Raw genomic sequence first — 19,495 nt, forward strand, 5'->3', positions numbered from 1 at the left:
AAACTATGAATTGCCTAATAATACTATTTATATGTTAATATTTGCTTAAAGAATTAGTGGTGTATAGAGTAAATTATGTTGTACAATTGGTCCATCTTAATCATCCGTATCACATGATATTCATAATAACGCTTGAACTTCAATCATTGTGTTATATATAATAGTGATTATTATAATTTACTAATTATATAAAGGAACACAATATGACAAATAAATTTTATAATTAGGGTGATCAATCAGTTAATGATATTATTAACTTAATGAGGTGCCATACAGAACCCACTTATGTGTGATTACAAGCATTATTATAGATAATTATAGATTAATACTATCATTACGAAAATGTTTTCTTCAGTAATGACTACTGCCAGCAAGCCGCTAAGGTAGGTGCACCTACTTGATGCACAAAAAATTTCAGACTTTCCATTCGTTATCAATGAAAATATATTTCAAAAATAAAAATTACACTTCTAAAGTACTAAAAATTACAATAACATTTAACTCAGTGATAAATATTCAAGCAATGTCTACTTTAGGGATACTGGATGATGTCGTCTATAGGAAAAACTCGACACTAGTAACGAAAGTCTTAAGAAGATGCTTTGTACGATTTTACAAATTTTATTGTATAAAAATTATATAAAAATGTTTTTCTTTAATTTGATCATTTTTGAGTTTTGTTTAGACATTTTAGGGAAATGATTTAGAGACAAACATTTGCAAAATATATGAGCTCATCAAAAAAATCTATATTTCTGATTAAAAAAATATTGAAAAACTTATCTTTGTATAGTTTTCGAGCTTGACACCATTTTTTTTAATTTTCAGTATTAATATTTAACACTTCAAAATATTTGACGCATTACAATAACTTCGAAAAATAATATTCATATTTAAATTTACGAAAACTTTCGAATTTCATACAAAGTTTAAAATCGTATTCTAATAACTTTCACAGCATCAATTATCTTAATGACTTTATAAACGAATTTTTAATTTATAATTTATCGATTTTTTTAATATAAACTCGATACTGATACTTTGAGATTAAAAGGGTTAAGGGGGTATTCTTGTGTAGAAATTCAAAGAAATCGATTTTTTTTATTTCATATTTTCAAAGTTTAACTATCTAAGAATATGGGTACGAGAAGGTTTTTGAAAATTTGAATTATTTTCGGAGATATAGGCATTTTACTGACTCGGGCTCCATACTGGTTTGGCCTCACAAAACTTTACATGCGTTTTTCTCAGAACAGACTTTTTCAGTACTGTTGACACGATTTCTCGAGTTTTAATCGACCGATTCACTTGAAATGTTCAGAGAGTCTTGTTTATAGACCTATCTATAGCCCGAACTAGGATTATCCTCAAATTCCAATTTTTACTATTTTTAAAAAAATCGAGAAACTCAAAAAAAACTGTAAAAAAAACACTTTTTTTTCAAACAGTCGACAATTTGTAAAAAAAATAATTTTTTACTCATCGCTAGTTCGGGCGATTGCGACATCATTGTAGATTAATAATCTTTTTATTTTTTGCATTTCCGATGGCTAGGAGGGCTGAAATCATGTCAAGACTGAGGTGCCAATTTTTTGAGACCACCCACTTCGTCACCTGCCAGTTTTCACAATTTTCAACTTTTTTATTTTTTAATTTTTGTTTTGTATTTTAATTATATTAATAAACAAGTGGTAAAAAAATCGATAGTAAAAACATTCATTGCTTTTTTTACGGCACTTTAAAAATGACCTAAAATTCATCGCTCTACACTAATACCCCCTTAAAATAAATTCGATGGCCAGTTTTGGTAATAAAGATTAGTATTAGATTTTTTTGGGCGGACATGGGCGTAACGGCAACAGAATTGATTCATGAAAAGGAAAATAGGTTCGAGTTAAGAAATTAAGTACACAAATTCAATGTAAAAATTAATACTTGAAAACGATAAGAAATAATATATGTTGAGAATATACGTGAAAATCTTGAATGAAAAAAAAAACGATGAAATGAATACGAAATGAAAAACTAGTATAATATATCAAATAAGAATGAGATAAAATAAAAAAGAAATCCTAGGTTCGATAGTAAAACAAGATTAATATTGATTAAAACAATTATAATAAAAGTTATGAAAAAATCTATTTTAATATTTTGCATCAGAATAACTTACCGATGCGTCCATTATGATTGTTAGCCACACACTACAACTGCTTATTGACTAAAGTACTTCTTTCATGCCTCATAGTTAAAACAAAGCAAATATGAAGACGGTTTCCAGTCTCGGGCACGCGATGAATTACGAAACGCGTAAAAAATTAAATTTATTAATACCATTCGCTTCGAGTATTTGAACCTGTGCTTTATCTATTGACATGATTAATGCAATATGACGCAAATTGGACATGTTTAAATTCAAAAGAAAGTATTATTTACACGTATTCTTTGGAAAAATGTATGAATATCTACCTCAATTTGAAAAAAAAAGCTAATTATTTAGAATCTGAGAGATGGCTCTGGAAGTAATAATTTGACGGTTTTATTATGACCTTATTGTAGAAAAACTTTATAACACAATAGAAGATATTATAAATAAACCAACTGAATTTAATCAATACTACAAATAAACTAGTTGGTATTGGTACTTTGCCTTGAGGCAAGTTACATGAACTTCCCGATATGTGTAAATAATCGACTTGATCAATAAAAAAAAAATTATGAGTGATTAAAAAAAAGTGTTCCGAGTGGATTTATAATACATAATTGAAACAAACTCGTTAACTCGGAATATTTTCTAAGAGCAAATTTTCAGAAATCAACAATTTTTATAATTGAACCAGTTTCCGTAGAACTTTAATGCTTTAGTATGTTTATTAAGATCAAGTACTCTATCGCTATACCAAGTAAATCGTCTAATTTAAATTTTAACAAACGTCAAAAACCTACTCATTTTCTCAAACTTTGATGAATTTTTAAAAACAAATTACTTGTCGTAAGGCTGCAATATTTCAGTAAGTTTTATAAGGCTATGATATATATAGCCAAAAAAGTTCCATAAAAATCGGCTCCAATATTTTTTTCCGTCAGTTAATTACAAGAAAACGGCTCGGTAGATTTTTACCTAAAACTAATCAGTATCATTCCCAACTAATATCTTTCAAACAATTTTTGATTTTTTAAAATCGGTTCGGTAGTTTGAGGTGTTTGTTTAGTTAAATGTGGACAAAAAGTTTAACTCTTTTTTTTCAAATTACAAAGAAACGGCTGGGCAGCTCACAAAACTGACAAACGAGTGTCCTCATTGAGATACATCAAATGGATGTATCGGTAATGTAATGTAATCGGTTCAGCCGTTTTTGAGAAAACGTCGATCAAAGGTCTAATTTTGACAAACGCCAAAAAACAAAACCAATTTTTGCAAACTTTGACAAATTTTTAAAGTTAATTGTTGTCGTAGGGCCGTAATATTTTAGTATTATCTAGAAGACTATGGTATATATCGCCAAAAAAATAATAGAAATCGTCGAAATTTTTTTTTAACAATTTATTACAAGAAAACGGCCTGGCCGATCTCTACCAAAAACTAATCAGCACGATTCCCAACCAATACCTTTCAAACGGTTTTTGAATTTTCGTAATCGATTCAGAATTGCGGGCTAAAACGTGGACGAAATTTTTTTCACTTTTCTGCGATTTACAAAAAAAACACCTCGGCCAATCGTAGCGCAAAACTGACAAACGATAGTTCTCATCGAGATACACCGAATAGCTTTTAAATTTTTGAAATCGGTCCAGCCGTTTTTGAGAAAACGTGGATTTACGGCAAAAAATCTGTTCACACACGCACACACATACTTTTTCCAAATTTGGTCTCATTCGATTCAGAATGGCTTGAAACGGCGAGAAAACAAAATTAGCGTATCGGATTTTTTGATGAAAACATGAACTTCTCCTTCGGGAAGTTAAAAAGTAAGATCAGACATTAAACGTAATTTAAAAAAAAATAGCTTTTAAGAGTTAACGCTACTGTAACAGCACAAAAAATGTGTTGTCACTTTCGGGGAAGAAAAAAAAAAATAAAAGTATGATATTGAAGAATGTTATTTTTTATACCTTTATGTAACAAAGTATGAAAATATTGTAAAAAGGATAAAAATGGCAGCACAACCGCTATTTTTGCGAGATGTGTCAAATTTGAGGCGCTTTGCGGCCGATGGTGTAGCTGCTGCAAATTTTGTTAGAGTCAGAAAAACAAGTTTATAGCTAGAAAAATCTATTAGGATTTTAAAAATATAGATTTTAGAAACAGTTAAATTATTAATATAAAATGTAATCATTTGTTATTAAATAATAAATAAAGAAACATCGAAAATCTATGACATTCCATTCAAAATGTTATTTCAGAGATACTGCAACAAATTCGAATGAAATAAAGAATAAAACTTGCTGAACTTGTAATACCGGCCGTTTTAAAAAATCATATTTCGATAAAAACGTTTTTAAAGTTTCGAAACGCATTATAGAGCAATAAGAAGCAAGCGCTTGGGGAAGAATAATAATTACAAGAAAAAAACTTGTAGGTATGAAATAATTTTCCTCATATTCTAGGTTCAAGGTATTTTGGGATTTTTCGAAATATTTATAATGTTTTTACTCCTTAAATCAAACTAAGTTTAACAAGCCACACCGCACGGGCTAGCCTAAAGCCTTAACCCCGCGGTTTCCAACCTGTAGAGCGTCCTTAGAGGGACGTGTACGGCTGTCTCCAAAATACTATTTTCCAAAATAAACCAAAAATTTTAAAATGCTATAAAAAAAGAAAAAAATTATTATTTTTGGTGGTGCGCAAAAGGTTAGAAACCAATGCATTAACGTTTTCGCCACGAGAGTGTTTTCCGCAGGAATGACACTGCTGTACAGGGCTGCGTATCGCTCAGTAGCGTTACTGTACGGACAGTCAATAAAAATTGTGTTAATAAATTAAAATGTACGCAACTAGCACATCACTCAACAATTTCGTAGGGCAACTAAAAAAAACATATTTTTTGGCAAAATTCGATATTATTTACCAACATACATTCAAGTATGTTTACAAGTAATACAATCATTCATTGCATTTTTTCAGACATTCGAATCCCAATTCGGGTAATTTGGCTATCCTAGCGATATCAGCAGCAATTAGGTGAAAGGAATTTATTTTTCTTCTTCATGTGTGGCCGTTCTTGTCAATTTCTTCCCTCAAACGCACTAATAATGTCTTGTAGTATTCGCTGTTCATACTTTCCATCTCAAAATACAGTCGTCTTAACCTTACCAGCCGCGATCGCGTTTTCTAATATTTTGGCCACTTTGGACGTTGTTCTCCGCCTGCAGTTCACTCAGCTGAACGTTAATTTGATTCTGGAGTGTGGTGGTGGATCCATGTTTCATCCATTGTCACATACCGAAGTAAAAAGTCCTTTGATTCAGATGAAACAGCTCTCTATAGTTGTTATTTTTGGTCCACTGTGATCAAACGCGGCACCCACTTCGAGAACAGCTTTTTCATGGACAAATGCTTAAGCAAAACAGTATGCACACTGCCTTCTTATATCTTCAAGGTGCCAGCTATCTCACTTTTTCAAAACAATTCGGTGGACTTTTGTATGTATTCTGGTGTAACCATCTCAATTGGCCTTCCAGGACATTCAGCACGGTCAGTGTCTGTACGGCCACTGCAAACCATTTCTCCACCGTTTGGCTCGATGAGGCAGAGCCCGGATAACACTTATCAATTTTATTGTTTTTTTTTCGTTTTTAGTTTTTTTTATATTAGCTCTAGTAGGTATGCCACTGGGGGTATCTACTAATTTGTAAACAACTTGTCAGCATTTTATGCTAAATGTAATTATATATATAGATTGCAAAATAAAATTAAAATTAAAAAAAAACTTATCAGCCATGCTCTGGCTGTGATGGTATTTTCGCCCATCAACAGATAATAATAATTCATTTTTTTGCAAAATTAATAAATAGCATCACTTGAACCTTTGTAACTTGTAAACTAATCGTCGAATTGTCACGAAATTTTGACATATCTTTCTAGAATTGGTACTTCCTACAATTCATATGGATTATTACATAGCAAAGCCATCAATTTGTTGTCCTACGAACATATTGAGAGATGTAGTAATAATGAACTAACGAAGTAAATAATGCTCAACAATACATGCAGGTCATATTTCACATCTTAATAACTAGATGTAACAGAATATCATTTTATTTAAATTTTTATTTATTTATATGTATAGCACAACAACGCGTGATCGGGTACAGCTAGTTATAATAACATTTTTTTTTTTTTTTTTTTTTTTTTTTTTTTTCATTAAGTAATTACAACTGTCTATAAATATGACATCTAGTAATTTTTATGATTAATATAAATAGAAAGGGCATATCAGGCCGCCCAGTGGTGGTCCTAATATTATTGTTGTTAAACTAAAGTAGATTTGATCCAGGTAGTCTTAAAAACTAATCAAATTAAACTATACATATTAGATAAAACAAAACAAAACAAAAAAAAAAAATAATAATAATAATAATAATAATCTTCTAATCTAAACTAATCTAGTTTAAACATAGGAGTAGGTCTACATTATTTCTAAACGATAACTTAAAAACCTTATTGTGCTAACTGAATAAGTTTTGTTCTCTTCAGTCTGTAATCGAAAGTTGTGTCGTATAATTTGGCTGCAAGTTCGTTGCTGTGATTGTCAATATTTTGTTTGTGTCTCATTGAATAGTTTTTAATTTCTTCTGTGACTGTGGCTGTGCAAGTGTCTTGATGTATCATCCAGTTGGGGACATATCTGGGAGCTCCCACTGCTTGTCTTAAGAGTTTGTTCTGGAACCTTTGTATGATTTGAATGTTACTTTTTTTGGCGGATCCCCATAGTTGAACTCCGTATGTCCAAACTGGTTTTATGATGGTTTTGTACAACAAAATCTTGTTGTAGGCTGATAGTTCTGATTGCCTACCCAACAACCAGTGTAAGGTTCTTCTTATGTGTTCCATGTGTGCCCGTTTAGCGGCTATGTGCTCTTTCCAGTTTAATTTCTTGTCTAGAATCATCCCCAGGTATTTGACTGTCTCTTTTGCAGGAATTGTGTGGTTGAAGATTCTAACTGGAGGACATGTGTCTTTGCGAAGGGTAAAGGTAACATGTACCGACTTGGAATTGTTGACTTCGATTCTCCACAGCTTAAACCATTGTTCCATTTTGTCCAGATGAACTTGAAGAAGTAATGATGCCATTTCAGGATTCTGATGCTGAGCGATAACGCATGTGTCATCTGCAAACATGGCTATATTGGTATTACAATTAACAGGAAAATCGGCTGTGTATAGAAGAAATAATGTTGGTCCCAGAACACTTCCTTGAGGAACTCCGGCTCTAATATTTCTCACTTCTGACTGAACACCATTTATGTAGACGTAAAATTTTCTGTTTTGTAAATAAGAGTTAAGTAAGATATATAAGTTATAGGGCAGACATTTTTTAAGTTTGTATAAGAGTCCTTTATGCCACACTTTATCAAAAGCTTTCGTAAGGTCTAGAAAAACTGCAGAGCAATAATTTTTTGAGTGAAGAGCTTCATTGACTGTATTAACTACTCTGTGGATTTGTTGGATTGTTGAATGCTGTTGTCGGAAGCCAAATTGATAGTTAGGTATTAAGTTTTTGTTATGTATTTCAGAGTTTATTCGTTTTAAAATAAGTTTCTCAAAGATTTTTGATACACAAGAAAGTAGACTTATTGGTCTGTATGATGAAACTAAATGATGGTCTTTACCAGGTTTAGGAATTAAAATTATTTTAGCAGTTTTCCATGCTTCTGGAAAGCAACGAAGTCTAATTATTGCATTGAAGGTTATAACTAAATATCTTATCAACTTCTTGGGTGCTTCTTTTAGCATTCTTATTGTTATTTTGTCATGTCCTGGGGATTTTCCTGATTTGGATGATTTGATTAAACCGGAAATTTCTGAAAAGGTGGTTCTGTTAACACTGTTAGTAGTTCTTATATCCTGGTGGAGATAATCATTTATAAAGTCTTCTTCGCTACGACTGCAATGAGGAGGTGCCGGGTTAAAAGTTTCTTGTAAATAGTCAGCAAATAGTACGGCTTTTTCTTTGTGTGATCTTGCCCATGACTGATCAGGGTTTCTGATCGGTGGTACAGCCATAACTGGTTTCTTGAGTCGTTTGCATGCTTTCCACAGCGAATAATTCGTATCTTGAGTTGAAGATAGGTTGTTTAGGTAAGTCCTAATAGATTCATTTTTATAAGCATTAATTGTTGATTTTAAATTTTCGCAGGCTCTATTAAGTCTTTTCTTATCTTCGGGATGCCTAGTGACTTGCCATATTTTACGCAATCTTCTTTTGATGGCTATTTGTTTTTTTATTTCCAAAGGAATGCTGAGAATCTTGCAATTAACATCTCTGGGTGTCGAATTAGTTGCTGCTTGTTGTAGAATAGTTGTTACTTGATTGATGGCATTGTTGACTTCATCTTCAGTTTTCAGGCGAATGTTGCAGTGTAGGTTATTTTCAATAAAAATTTTATAAGTTATCCAGTTTGTGTATTTATTGGTTAGTAATTGACTGTCAGCAACAATATTGAAGTTTTGAGAATACGTTAGTATTACTGGTGAGTGATCCGAATTTAGGTCCAGGCAGGATCGAACTTCTATAGAGCTTTCTTGGATATTTTTGGTTATAAAAAAGTCAAGCAAGTCTGGTAATTTGCTTAGGTCAGTGGGCCAATATGTGGGTTCGCCTGTGGATATTGCATTTAGGTTTAGCAGGTTCATTGCTTTGTGGAGCTCACGTCCTCTGGGAGTAGTTAGTCTCGATCCCCAGCATGTGTTTTTTGCATTATAATCTCCTCCAGCGATGAATACATTACCAATGGATTGAAAAAAGTTCAAGAACTGTTGCTGACAGATTGTAGGTCTAGGAGGGCAGTATATTGCTGAAAAAATAATGGTTTTCGGAAATATGTCAACAGCAATATTTGTTGCTTGCATGTAGTTAGTGGAAAATGATTCTAAAACAGTATGTCTGATCTTGTTTTTAATAATTATGGCTGATCCACCATGCGCTGTTCCATCCGGATGATTTGTGCTATACGTTTGGTAATTAGTAATACGAAAGTCCTTTTTGTCTGTGAGATGAGACTCAGATATAAGCATGATGTCGATGTTGTTGTTTATTAAAAAATATTTAATCTCCTGTGTATGCTGACACAGACCATTGGCGTTCCATAAACATATTCTTAAAATCCCTGCCATTAAAACTTCCTGTTTAAAATTGTTGTGAGTATATTGAGCATTGTGCTCATTTGTTCGGTCAGTGTTTTGATCATTGTTTTGAGTTCAGATAGGTCGTTATTGTTGTTGTTTGTTTTGTTTGTAGTAGACTCTTCAGTAGTCTCTTCAGCTGGGTGTGTATTTCCACGAGCAATCCTTGAGTACGAAACTCCAGGTACTGTTGTGTTACTGGTAAATTGCCTATTGGAAGTGAATTGCCTTTCCCGAGGAGCTGGATATTTTCTTTCGAGCTGTTCTTTATAAACCCTGCAGCCTTTGTAGTTAGCCGGATGATTTCCATTGCAGAGAACACATGTTACTCCGCTGTTTATTTTGTCTGTCCATGAGCATTTTTTAGTTGGGTGTTCCTGAGCGCATTTCACGCAGCGGGGAGTTCTGTAGCAAAAATTTCTTGTATGTCCTAGCCTTTGACATTGTGTGCACTGGACTATTTCGCGAGAATATCGTTTGGCTTGAATTTCAACTTTTGTTTTGCATAAAAATTCAATTTTGTAAAAATCTTTATTATTTTCTTTTTGCTCCAGTTCTACCGAGAGAATATTTAGTGGGAATTTTGTATATCTGCTTCTGAGGAAAGAGATGTGTACGACTTTATGCCCTAGTTCTTCTATTTCTTTTTTTACCATGTCTAGGTCGGTGCTAAAGTGTAAGTTTTTAACCACGACTTTAAATGACCGTTTTGACTTATCTTGATAGGAATGCATCTGTGTTCCTCTTTCTTTCAGTTTGTTTAGAATAATATTATAAGTTTGTGCACTTTCAAGATTTATTTTCACTTGTGATGTTCCTATAGTTTTTAGTGTGTATTGTTTCTTGGCTTCGCTTTCTAACAGTTCAATCAGTGGCTTGATATTTCCCACTTCGTGAACAAAAATCGGTGGAGGTTTGATCACTGTTTTATTTTGCACTTGTTTGTTTTGAGATGGTGAATTTTGATCAGGTGTTTTTTCTAAAACTGCATAATAATTTCTGGTTGGAGTACTAGCTTTAAGCCAGTAGTCTTTCGTTACCACTACCTTGGCTTGTCTTCTTGAAGACTCCGTGGGTGTTGCTGATCGTTTCTTGTGATTTACAACTTGCCAATCAACATTGGCATTAGATGTATTTGATTGATAGTTAATAGGATTAACAATAGGATCGTCAACAAACTCGTCGCTTTCCTCCATACTGTCGAAATCACTTTCATTATCATTATTTAAGGTTTCAAGCGCTTTATAAACGACTTTTGAGCACTCATGATGGCTGACCCCAGCCGGGGTCATGCTTCAAACACTGTTGTTTTCACTTGCACTATTTGACACTTCTATTGATAACAATGGCTTATCAGTAGTTTGATTATTGAATTCACGTACCCGTACAGGGTACGTAAATACTGCAGGTATAAAACCGGATTATTCGCAGGTATAACGGACGATGTGCACTGCTTCGTAGCTGAAGCAAAACTGTTATAATAACATAATATAAGAAAATTATATATGTACATAAGTAATGACGATTGAACTCCAAGTAACGTCTTTTATTTAGCCTGGCGCGCAATTTAAAGAGTCTTTAAATTTTCATTTGATTATGTCGTGTGCCTGATATTACTTATCACTTTTATCATCTCCAAGAGTACTCCATTGCATTGTTTTTGTTAGTTGAGATTTTAAAAAAATTATGATTATCGAATCAACTTATATCGTATATATAACTCATTATCAGTATCGTATCAATCGCTAATATGATTAAGTTACCGTGGAAATAAATAAATAAAATTCAAAGTTGTAAATGGAATCAATTTAGCTTATTCCTTAATTGAATATCATCATCATCAATATTTGGCTTATGGGTCCAATTACTCGTACTCGTGTTATAAACGTATTCAATAAACAAAAGTTTGAATCTGATTATAAGTTGCACTTGCAGATAATTTGATTATACGATTCATATATAATTTGCTTGAATAATTTTCATTAAATAGAACAATTATCCCCATTTCAATCGATGAAGCTAATATAGCGCATTTTTTTGAAACCACTATAAACAAACTTTCATGCTACATACCCAATTTTAAAAAATTACCAACAGCGATATTCAGTTTTTAATTTGATATTTGGCAGTTTGAATTGCAGTTTTCTTCCCTTCTTAAATGGTTTTGAAGCATCTATAAACCTTTAATCAGAATAATAAGTTAATCTCGCTAAATTGTTATTTTTTTAGAAAAATTAAACTATACGATATGAAAATAAGTTTGATATTAAGGGATTAGGGTTACTTGTAATTTTTGAAAAATCAATTTTTGTTTTTAGCATTTACGTTAAGTGTAATATCTTGAAAATATTCTCTGAAAAATTCAAGTTGATCCGATGATTACTTTTTGAGTTATTGGACTCTTACCAGCGCGCTGAAGCAAGTGGAATGCTCGATACTTATACTCAAGAAGATTATTCTCCCTTACCTCCTGATGTTTTAAAAGCTATTAAAGCCATTTACGACGATCTCAGCAATGATAATTTACTTTCAAAATGTGTAGTTCAAGATTGAATCATGATGAGAAAAAAATTGAGAGCTTCAACCAACTAGTGTGAAAAATATTCCCAAAACCCGTAAATACTTGTTCTACTATCTACATATAAATAATTATTATTATTGATTATGGATACACTAGGACCTAATTGTGGGTATAATTCACATTGATATGCTGAAAAATTGGATGCTTCATGTGTGAAAGTGGGAAATCAGCGCGCCAACGAGAACACTCGGGAGGCCAGAATGCTTCGTAGGCAATACCCAATGGAAATTTTGGAAACTTCCACAATGACTGATAAACTATTATATGGCCCAGATGATTCGGTTTAAGTAATCTAATGTGAAACTTTAAACGCGTTTTACTCAAAGCTATTACTATTACTAGTTAACTAAAACTTGTTTTTTGAACTGATGACAACTGTACCTCGAAAACCGCTTAGTAGATTTGAATGAAATTTAGACAGCTTTTAGAATACATAATAAACTCGGGCCTGTTCGAAGGTTTTTTATTTTTCCAAAAATTTTAATTTTGTAAGACCAATTATCTGTTGATTTTTTCCCAAAAATCTAGAGAAAAAAATTTCTGATGCCGCCATTTTGTTAATTTTTGCAAAAAAAAGAAAAGCTTCAATCAGTCCCAGGATTATCAATTTATAAAACTATTTATTTTATTCGATTGATTTTAGATGAATCTCCAAAGAGTTATGACTATCACCGCCAGAACCGTTTTTTTAAACTGGGTCAACAAAAACAGCTATAACTATTTGGAAATAATTTTTTTTCTGTTGGTACTTCAAGTCAAAACATTGCATAATAATGCCATATTACTATTTTTATAAAAAAACATAGTTTAATAACAAAAAAAATATACTAAAAATTCTCATTTTTTCGTGCGTCTGAGTACCCGTGGCCCCTTAAAGCAAATATCGTAATTATTTGTTTGGTGATCAGACATAAATAAAGCTTCATTAAACTGGTTAAGCTGAAATGAATATCATAATTATTCATTTGGTGATCACACTATTAAAAATCTTTATTAAACTGATGGTGAAGCTTTAAAAAAAAGAACTATGGAGACAGCACGATTTTAATGCTCGAATGCTGACGTAAAAAACAATTATGTCGCACATATTAAAAGATTCAATATATGATCTTTCAGGTAGATCCATTAAAAATTAGGTCTTTGTATTAAATAATAGGTCTTACTTATTTAGTTTGATAAAACAAAAATAATGCTTGAATTAGTATTTGAGTATTAATTGCAATAAATGACCACTTGTTGTAAGTAATTGAAATCAGATAAAATTTAAGTGGCACGAGGACTATTCTTCGTTTATACACTCGCACACATAGATATATGAATCTATTACATATGAAAATGAAGAAGTTATTCAAATTAATTCTTATAATTTTTAATAAAACACTTTTTATTGCACAACTATTAATTAGTTAACCAATTCTATAAAATATAATAAATATAATGATTTATTTAAAAGTAAAAGAATATTTAAATATAAAAGCAGAAATAGCTCAATTACACTTTCATATTCCAGATATAAGGCAAAAAGTTATATTTTATCCAGAGCGCAGATTTTAGAATCATTTAATAAGATGATGCATTTATTACATAATTCTAATATATTAATATATTCACAATATCAAATATAATGAAAAGAATGTTTTTTGTATGTAAGATAATAATTAACCCATTTAAACAAAATGGTAAAAATAAACAAGCTACAAAATCGGAGCAAAGCGTGATATTTTGCAAAAGAAAGGGAAGCAAAAAACACTTTTATGTGTACGTTCTGAAAAATTTTATTTGAACCTAAACTAATGTATCTAATTAAAATAAATTTAAAAAACAATCGTCAATTATATATGGACAATACTAACAATTTCTCAATTGCCTGCGATTGCAATTTTTATGATTAATAAAATTAAGTTAAATTTAGTGAGTGGGAGTGGGTAAGTTATATTCTAATTTGTTTTGGACGCTAAAAATTATATTAATATATTGAAATTCCTATTTGACATCTTATTATTAAACATAATAATGACATAACTGTCTGAGCATCACATGCTTACACCGAGTGTATAGAATTCATGCATTTTATTGATTGAACTTATATATTATATCGGAGTTGATCGAATGTACAAAAATTACAAATTTCAACTTGATAAACCGGTGACATTTAAAAGCCCACAAAATGTTGACATAATAACGAGAACCTGTCAAAATTGTCAAGGGTAACAAATAATCCGCAATATTTCGTAAACTAACCTTAGTTTCAGAACCAGGATCCGTGACTGGGCTATCGCTTACAGATATCATGTTTGATTTTGCTGCTGACATTATATTGTGTTCCACAACGACTGTTGTTTCAGCCATAAGAAATTATTTTTGTAATTTATAATGTTATGTCACAAAATAAAAAATATGATTTATATTACTTAATTATAATTTACAGAAACACACAAAAATGCTAGCAATGCATTGAAATCTAACGAAAACAGGAGCGTCGTATACAGTTCGAAAGACCGACAAACAATGGTTATATTTTAACAAACACCCAGTACAATATTTGTGTAACCAATAAACACGTAAGTAATAATTATCTACATATAAAGTCACTCCCGACAAAGATTGACAGCAACACTATTCGAAACAACAGAAATGAAGTTGTTATAGGAAATTGATACTTCGGAAAATATTAACTAGATGGCGCCTGGATATAAATTAATAGCACTTTTAAAAAAGAGCGCGTATTCGACCCTAGATATATTCATATCATATGATATATTCGAACATCTGCTAAATTTATAAATAGTAACTAATAATATATATTATGCGTTATAATAACATTTATATTCCAACTGATGACATTACTACCACTTCAATAAGTTAAGAATATTTTTAACATATTGAAGAGACTCACTTTTTTGATCTATTGACAATATTGATTTAAAAAATTGATGGATTCTTATGTTCTTAAGTTATATTATAATGGTACGTATATAATATGATAAATTTCATCCATGTTTGCTTGTTCAGATTGGTTCAGATATTATAACTTTAATAACAATTGTGAATTTTAATTTTTGTACAATAAACGGTAGGCGTATACTCTTCTTTTATCTATTGGTAGGCGGTTAAAATTACCATCCAATTTCTGACAAATCAGATAAAGAAAGAAGAAACAATATTAACTAATGAGTGCTAAACACACACGGTACGATTATTTGTGCAAATCTGTGTTTGCGGGATTACCAGATTACACATAAACAAAATAATACACTTTTCTTTGTATGAAAAAGCATGTCATATTATTTACCTAAGCTATATTATTTGTGCCTAGGTATACAGTAAAAGAAATATAATGGAGTTTACAAATCAAAACGATTTTTATAAAGTTGCAAAATACAAAAAAAACTACACGTGGCTATAGACAGTAGCGATGACGTTTGTGAACTCGCTCATTGTGCGGCAGCCATTAAAATTTTTAAGAACGTAGGTGTACCAACAAAGATAAACATAAATTTAAACAGTAAGATGTAAAAATTATGCAGCGGTTAAAATATTCATTATTTTCATTATTGAAATGTGTTGATATATATATATATATATATATATATATATACAATTATATATAATAATCTAATATTCTAATTGTTTAATTTTAATTATATAATAAAACTTTTGAGTTATTTTGGACAGTGTTTTTTCACAGAAGAAAATCTATTTTCATAAAAACATTAGTAATGATATTTAGAATTTATTTTCTATCACTGATAATATAAGGACATTACTTGAATAATTTGTTTTTTTTGCGATAAGTATCATCCCTTAATTGTTAATTAACCATTAATTAATTTTTATATGCATATAACTTATATTTTTTCTTTCTTATCATAGCTGATTTTAATATAAAATATGTTAACATATTTAATTATAATTATATACAAAGTTAATTATAATTATATACAAAGTTAATTATAATTATAAGCATTACATCAATTTTATACAGACGTTACATGGTACTTTATTATCGGATATTTAGCGATAAATATAATTTTAATTAAACACTTCAATTAATTTTAATATTATTTACTCATGCAATTATAAATATGAAATTAAAATAATAAAAAAAAAATAACAATATGAGCGGGAATCGAACCTCCAACAACAGACGCAAAAATCAGAATTCTATCACCTTACCACTCGGCTACGACTCAAGTGATAAGAAAGTACGTTGCAAGCTATCTATAGTGTCTATACCCATGATTCATAAAATTTCAAAATGTTCGACAGACTTGAATATTTACACACCTAACTTCACAGCGTTTTTACACACAAATACATGCGCAGCCGCATAATGAGCGCCTGTCATCGCTACTGTCTGTTGATACTCCTAAAAAAACTATGACATGCATAAGCGCGGCACACTTCAAGGCGGTTTGGTGTTGCGTTAGTAAGTTGACAGTTGCCTGGTATAGAGTCTTGTGTATGGAAGCTTCGAATAAAGCTCTTAATATTGTAATTTACGATTTTAAAAGAAGTTTTTAACAGAAGGAAAGTGATGGTGCTATGTAGTAATTAGTTTCCCATTTACTTCGTTTTTTTATAAATGCGGTGTGCATTTTTTGTGAAGTAATTTCATTTTTTCTATATTTTTGATGAGATTTTTCTAACCATGTAGTTATGTTACGTGATATATAAATATTTACACATACACAGCTGTATTTATACGTATAATTTTTCTAATTGTTGTAAAGTTTTAATGAAAATCAGCAATATATTGCAAAATGAACAACGGATTCAGTACTGGCGAGGAAGATTCTAGGGGCCCTACAGATCAAATATGCTGTTTAGTGGATGATTCGGAACATTGTCAAAGACCCGCGGGTAATGCCTCTTACAGCAAACGTATACAGAAAACAGTTACACAAAGGCGGTTGAAGTTAAATATAGATAGTCAGGTTAGTTTATAAAGGAGATAGTAATTTGAAATGCCAAACTGTACCATAATAGATGTTCATTTGAACTTAATTTATAGGCTAGGCACATTTATATATGCGATTACCATAAAGGGATAATACAATGTGCAAGAACAAAACGAAGACGGAAGGATTCTGAAGATGATAGTAATGAGACTGACACAGATTTACCTGAAGTTGATTTATATCAATTACAAGTAAATACATTAAGAAGGTACAAAAAATATTACAAAGTTTCTACCAGGCCAGGATTAAATAAAGCCCAGTTAGCAGATGTGAGTTTGCTGTAAATAATAGTTGAATTTATTATTGTAGTTAGTCAAGATATTTTGAAGTTTGTATCATTTTCTGCAAATAAGTTTGATGTCATATTAATATCTGTAAGCTACTATTAATAGTTTTTATAAAACACAGTGTTTGGGAACGATGGACACCTACTTAACCATATTTAATTATTATTTGCGTATCAATTATTTTCTTTATTTAACCTAATATCAGCAATAATATTCATTTTTACTTGAAAATGAAATTAGAAAATATTCCATTCACGACAATCACAAACAGTATTTTTGCGCATTATTCAGAACTTAATTTTGACACTTAGCTTAGTTATTACTGCCAAGTATCAATTATGATGATTTGGATACAATTATTTTGAAAATTTTTCCACATTGAACAAACAATATATATAGCGTGTAATGTTTAAATAATTATATGCAATTTGTCGAATTGGCTGCAAATGTTTTCAATATATATTATGTGTGTAGGCTTCAGACAATTAATTTGTAAAAAAAATCATTATATATATATATATATATATATATATATATATCATCAATCATCTTAATTTTTGCAGCATATAATGAAGCATTTTAAGTCAATACCTATCAAAGAGAAGGAAATATTAACATATTTCATTTATATGGTCAAGACAAATGGAAACAAACTGGATCAAAAGAATGGATTGTGCGCAGATGTAACATCTTGAGCTGCTGTTATCAAGACTATTTTCCATGATTCGTACTGCTTGGTCTAGCATTATATTTTAAAAAGAGCGTATTATTAATAATTTTTTGTGTATCCGATTTTTATAATGTATTTAATAAATATTATATTGAACTTAATTATATTGTCATATTATTATTATATTTCTTAAATTTAACTTTCACATTTTGTAGGCAAAACATCATCATTATTTTTTTTTTTTTTTTTTTTTTTTTTGAACTCAGTTTTATTTAGCAATCAGAAATACATAAAGATTCCTATGAGCTAAAATGACAATATTTATGAGTGATGCCTAAGAAGAACTCCAATGAGAACTTCTCAGTCTTACAATTAGTATGATATATTAGACCTAATCTAAGACTAAGTCTAAGGGCCATTGTCGTTTCAACCTCCTAATGCCAAAAGGTTGAGTAACGTCAACTATAGAAGGATTCAAATGTGAGTCCAGTTTGCGCTTATATTTTTCCTTAACTTCTTTAAACGTTAATTGCACCGTTTTCATATTGAGGTCGCTGTGAATGGTCTCATTTGTCACGTACCACGGAGAATTAAGAATTAAACGTAAAATTTTTGACTGAGTTCTCTGCATTATAGCTATATTGGATTTGTAAGCACATCCCCAGAGCTCAATTCCGTAGGTCCAGATTGGTTTAATAATCGATTTATATAGCAGCAACTTATTTTCGACAGAGAGCTTCGACTTTTTACGCAGTAGCCAATCAAATTCTTTTATTTTGATCATTATTTGCTGCTTTTTTGTTTTTATATGGCTTTTCCAAGTAAGTCTGCTATCTAAATGGAGACCAAGATATTTCACTATGTTCTGTTTCGGAATCTGGACGTTATTTAAATAAATTGGAGGACACGTACCCTCTCTCAGGGTAAATGTGATATGAACTGATTTGGTTTCATTTATGCAAATCTTCCATTTAGCAAGCCACATTTCTAGTTCATTGATAAGTTCTTGCGTTTGTCGGGAAGCTTGATCAGCACTGTGATTACTGCTTAGTATGGCAATATCGTCAGCGAATGTAGCAATTGTCAGATTTTCAAGTAATGGGAGGTCCTTTGTGTATAATACATATAAGAAGGGTCCAAAAATACTACCTTGTGGAACACCTGACATTATTTTGTGAAAATCAGATGTTACTTGATTTACTTTCACTTGAAAAATCCTATCTTGTAGATAGGATTTTAAAATCCCATAATACCTGGATGGAAGGTATGTTTTAATTTTATATAAAAGTCCTGGGTGCCAAACTTTATCGAATGCTTGTCGAACATCCAGGAAAACACCACTACAAAATTGCTTATTTTCAAATGACTTGAGTACAGTGTCAATAACCCTGTGAACTTGCTGTGTGGTCGAATGTTCACGTCTAAAGCCAAATTGATGATAGGGGATCCAATCTGAAGGAAGCTCGTTGTTGATTTGGTCCAAAAGGATCCTTTCAAGCAGTTTAGATATTACGGGAAGCAAGGATATTGGTCTATATGAAGATACCTCAGTCAAGTTTTTCCCTTTTTTAGGAATCATTAATATTTGGGCAGTCTTAAATGATTTTGGCCAATACTCTACTCTTAGTATGGCATTAAATATATAAGTTATTA

At 31.0% G+C, this 19,495-nt stretch overlaps 2 protein-coding genes and 1 pseudogene across 3 annotated transcripts in view; 2 read left to right on the plus strand and 1 right to left on the minus strand.

Moving 5' to 3' along the window:
• Positions 1–14,300, minus strand: part of LOC113371481 — a 31,733-nt pseudogene extending 17,433 nt beyond the window's left edge.
• LOC113371478 (protein ECT2-like) overlaps positions 1–19,495 on the plus strand; it is a 365,352-nt gene that overhangs the window by 304,438 nt on the left and 41,419 nt on the right. The gene's annotated exons all lie outside the window — the stretch shown is intronic.
• On the plus strand, positions 12,125–17,955 carry LOC113371490 (histone deacetylase complex subunit SAP30 homolog). Of its 2 annotated transcripts, XM_026612115.1 has the most exons (4): positions 12,125–12,143; positions 16,686–16,861; positions 16,939–17,154; positions 17,736–17,955. In XM_026612115.1, the coding sequence occupies exons 1-4, from the start codon at positions 12,125–12,127 to the stop codon at positions 17,865–17,867; spliced, it is 543 nt and encodes a 180-aa protein (XP_026467900.1). In that variant the 3' UTR covers positions 17,868–17,955. The 2 variants fall into 2 exon arrangements, with proteins under 2 accessions (XP_026467900.1, XP_026467901.1); XM_026612116.1 differs by lacking the exon at positions 12,125–12,143 and having other exon boundaries at positions 16,392–16,861.

Source organism: Ctenocephalides felis, unplaced genomic scaffold (genome assembly GCF_003426905.1).
Source record: "Ctenocephalides felis isolate EL2017-DRISC unplaced genomic scaffold, ASM342690v1 CF-g0.4_SCAFFOLD_01492, whole genome shotgun sequence".
NCBI lineage: Eukaryota > Metazoa > Arthropoda > Insecta > Siphonaptera > Pulicidae > Ctenocephalides > Ctenocephalides felis.

Bases quoted from the DNA above. Each gene is read 5' to 3' on its own strand.
- LOC113371490 (XM_026612115.1), top strand. The intron at 16,862-16,938 runs GTTAGTTTATAA...CTTAATTTATAG, and splicing joins AGTTAAATATAGATAGTCAG to GCTAGGCACATTTATATATG. The intron at 17,155-17,735 runs GTGAGTTTGCTG...TAATTTTTGCAG, and splicing joins ATAAAGCCCAGTTAGCAGAT to CATATAATGAAGCATTTTAA.